The sequence below is a fragment of the Cyprinodon variegatus genome, unplaced genomic scaffold (genome assembly GCF_000732505.1).
Source record: "Cyprinodon variegatus isolate N-32 unplaced genomic scaffold, C_variegatus-1.0 Scaffold41, whole genome shotgun sequence".
NCBI classification, from domain to species: Eukaryota; Metazoa; Chordata; class Actinopteri; order Cyprinodontiformes; family Cyprinodontidae; genus Cyprinodon; species Cyprinodon variegatus.
Window position 1 is genome coordinate 2,090,485 of NW_015150494.1, and position 4,173 is coordinate 2,094,657.

General features: G+C 38.2%; 1 protein-coding gene across 11 annotated transcripts in view; it reads left to right on the forward strand.

Annotated features, from left to right (window-relative positions):
- The window catches only part of LOC107081823 (RIMS-binding protein 2-like), a 139,687-nt gene that overhangs the window by 113,912 nt on the left and 21,602 nt on the right, over positions 1-4,173 (forward strand). For all 11 annotated transcript variants that reach the window (XM_015370126.1, XM_015370133.1, XM_015370127.1 and 8 more), the window contains one exon: positions 3,453-3,604. In XM_015370126.1, coding sequence (XP_015225612.1) covers positions 3,453-3,604 — 152 coding nt within the window. The remainder of the gene's footprint in view (positions 1-3,452; positions 3,605-4,173) is intronic.

Genomic DNA, 4,173 nt, shown 5'->3' on the forward strand with positions numbered 1-4,173 from the left:
ATATATATAAACAAAATTAATCAACATAGAAAATGGTGCTTTTTTTTAAACAGGTGAGGCTTAAACGTAAATAATTCTAGAGCATATTTACAGGAAAAAAATTATGTTTCAATTAAATTTTTGCTCTGAACAATTTATTCTTTTACCGACTTGCATATATGAGGGACTATAAACTCAAGTAAACAATTTGATCAAAATTAATAAACAATTTTATTAATTTACAATTAATCCGATGAATCATTTTGTCATGATCGCGGACAGATGGACCCAGTATTCAAGGAGAGATAGTCAGTAGGAAAATTCAAAACGTTTATTTAGTGAAAAACAAAACTAAAAGGGGAGCTGCTAGGATCTGAGGCACGCAGCAACTGCAGGCGGGGGGGCGGGGCAACGCCCAATCTCAGACACTCTGGTTTAACAGTCCAGACCAAGAATGTCCCCAAGTGCTGCAGTCCCAGAGGTCGTGCTGGAAGCCGATCCTGGTCAGGGATCCAGAACAGACAGGAACAGACAGATCAGGCAGGAACAGAACAGGTGGCAGGATCCAGAATTCCAGGCATCCACTAGCTCCTAGGCGGGTTCAGAGTCTGACAGGGTCCGAAAGCGTGACCAGGTGGTCACGCACAGGAGCAGACAGGATCAGGTGCAAACGGGCAGGCTCAGTGGCAGAGGGTAGCCGAGACAGGACGTGGAACCAGAACTTGATGCAGAACCTTTAAACTGGTCTCCTTCCTGGAGCCAGGCTTACTTGGATAAAAACTGAACCTCCCCACATATTGAGCCAAAAACCCAGAGGACTCCGCGGGGGAGGAACAGTGGACGATCAGGAGACGAGACAGACACAATAACCCTCTTTCCACTGGCCGCCAGGATCCAGGGCATGAACCAAGAAATAAACTGAACAGACAGGCTAACAGAAAAACAGTTAATGATCTGGCACTAAATGCTCAGGCTGAACTGAATATAAACCAGAGGAAACAGGTGAGAGGAATAAAATATAATTGAGGCAGGGAGGGAAAACAACAGGTGAAAGGAATGACTAATCAAGGGAGAGCAAACAGGCCAGATCATGACACATTTCAACCCTAGTCACTGAAAAGCTCATATCATCATTGCAAATAAATCCAATAAAGATCTGAGTAGTTTAGCAAACTTCATGTCTACAATAATGATGGAAGGATAGAAAAGTCTTTTTAATATTGAATGACCCCTGAATGAACACCTTGCATTTGATGGCCGCTTTTAAGATTTACTTAATAGGCTGCTTTTCTCTGCAGTGAGCTTTGGAGATATTTTAATTCTGTTTATCCTCTGATTTACCCTAATGTGAGGTTATTTTAACAAAAAAAAATGTAAACTATTCATTTTTAAGATTGTTTATTCCTTTTCAAATTGAAGAGATTACGGGTGTCATTCACTGTACTACCAGTGAGTTTGTAAAAAAACACACCAAACAGTTACTTTTTAACAACAAAAATGTCACTACTTCGAATTAAACTTATTCAAATCGAAGTTAGATTGTTGAAAGATTTTCATTTTGAGTCTTTGGTAATGCAACAAGTATTTTTGCAAATCTACTTGAATTTGATTTCGATATTTATGCATGCAGAACAGTCCAATTTTCTGATAAATATGTCACTATCTCTATTAAACTCATCCAATAAATCATTTTAAAAAATACTTGTAAAAAAAACTCATATAAAACTAAATAAACAAGGAGCGTCAGTGTGTGAAAAATGCTGTAATTATAGACTGTAATGTATTATAAAAATGTTGGAAAAAAATCATACCATCGTTACTGAATAAATGAAATATTTTGTTTCTGAATTATTGTCCACCTTTAGGTGATAGCTTCATGGCACAGTAGCTTTTGATGCCTTTTCTCCCATGTGGCTTTTGAAACAATGATAAAATGTTTCCTACTCACAACACAATGTTTGCAAAACCATTTAGGTCCTGTAAAGTTGTTCAGATGCAACGCTGTGAGTCAGTTTCCAAACCTTGAGAAAAGCATAACAGCAGTAAAAATAAAAATGTGAAAATATAGAACACGGATAAGTTGAGACTTGATGTCAGAACTGACATTTCTGCCGGCAGCTGAAGCGGCTGCATGCTGAGAGTTCATTAAATGATCTATCTATTGGACGTGTTAATTAGAGGCACCTGAAATAGAGCGGGGATGGGTGGCTCAGAGCTTCCGTCAATGAAAGACAGTCTCTTGAAGCCCTTTGTAAAGCTTTTAGGCTCAGCATGTGTTTTTCAAACAAGTCACTTCATTAGTGCTTAGTGATACAAGATTTTTGTCAATATTAGTCATTCAGAGCTGCCGACAATTCATCGTCTGAAAGGGAAGCGACTGTGTGCCGTTGGTTTCCAGAGTTAATGAAAGTGGCCATGGTGAAGTATTTATTCAATCCCTCGTTTGAGTTTGCAGAGGGCCTTGTTTTTTATGATACAGGCCGGGTGAAAATGACAAGAGAAAATTGAATCTCCAAGCAGTGCCCCTTCCTTTACCCACGTCTGCGTCATCCGCTGGCAGGAAGAGTAGGAACATGATTAGAATGGGTGGTTGTAGGATGTCACTCCTATCCTGAGAGTCTCACATGCAGCACATTGATGCATAGAGATACTTCTTCTTGACTGCTGCTGCTCTCTTCCACTCCAGGTGAGCAGCAACGCTGCACAGATGGCACGGTGCTTAGTATGCAGCGCTGACAGACTGAAGAAATTGCATCCTTTCGTTTTTTTGTAGAAAATCATCAGCATAGTCTGACAGCACGATATTGCACTTCCAAGATATTTACGGTGAAATCGATTGCATGTACTGACAGGTTTATTTGGTGGAGGGTTTTGTTTCTATTTATATTTAGGTGAATTTAGTTACTTTGGAAATTGGTTATTGGTTTGGTTGATGTTAACTAGTCTCTTTTGTGTGTAATTTTGATTATTCATTTCTTGTTGTTTATTGTATGAAATATATTCCTATTCATTCATTTATTCATTCAAAATCCTAGTAAATGTAGATTTCTAAGTGACAAAGGACAAAAAGTTTGATTTTTATATTTTATTTTGACTCCATCTTTGCCTAATATAAAGTCATCATATCATATAGATATATTGTATGTGGTTGTATACATTAACACACTTTTTATTAGAAGTAAATACCCTAAAATATAAGCTTAAGGTTGATATGTTTAAAACCTTCAAAATAACATCTGGTTTGCTCGATTTTTGCATTGAGTGTTTACATAATGTCTATATCAGTATCGATACAAGGATACTCTTCCACAAAGTACTATATATAGTTATTACTGTTCAGTTGGACTAGATCAATGTTTGTTTATCATAGCTGTTCAAAAATACATATAATATTGCATTTATTTGCAGCAGTTTAGATAGAATGGGTTAAAATTGATGCTTTCCCCCTAACTGGTGTGTGTTGTCCTTCTCAGGTCCCCCTCTCCCTCCTCAGGAGGTGCAGGTTCAGTGTGGCCAAACTCCAGGGGTCCTTCAGGTCAAATGGAAGCCGCCTCCCCTGACACCTTCAGGAACTTCTAATGGGGCTAGTGTAATTGGCTATGCTGTTTGCACAAAGGGACAAAAGGTAGGTTTTTATTGAATAGTCTAACGATGCAGGTCAGATGCTGAGATTCTTTTGATACCTCAATGGTTCCTACTGTGAGTAGAACTCTGTTGCCATCTCCTGGAGAAACGATTAAATGTTTATTTTCACTCTCTTGGGACCAAAAGACCCTTCTACTAAAACAGCCTCTGTCAGCTCCTGTTGGGCTTATTATTATTCCCCTGACAACTGAAAATTCTACTCACTTGTGGGATAACTGGATTTTAACCCAAGTTTCTAGGAAAATAGTCTGTGTATTTTATACACCTTGTAACTTTTACAAAAGTGCACTAATTTAAATAAAATCCAAGAATCATAAAAATGTTTAATCAGACCCATTTTCTGTGATAGCCCTTAGAACCAGCTGCCGGTTTAGATGTGAAGAACAAAATAGATAAAAATTACTCAAACTTCCAGAGTTTTTTTTTTATCAGCTTTGTGATTTGCTGACATATGAAGCAACTAATGAATTTAGTTGGATGGATGGATGGATGGATGGATGGATGGATGGATGGATGGATGGATGGATGGATGGATGGATGGATGGATGG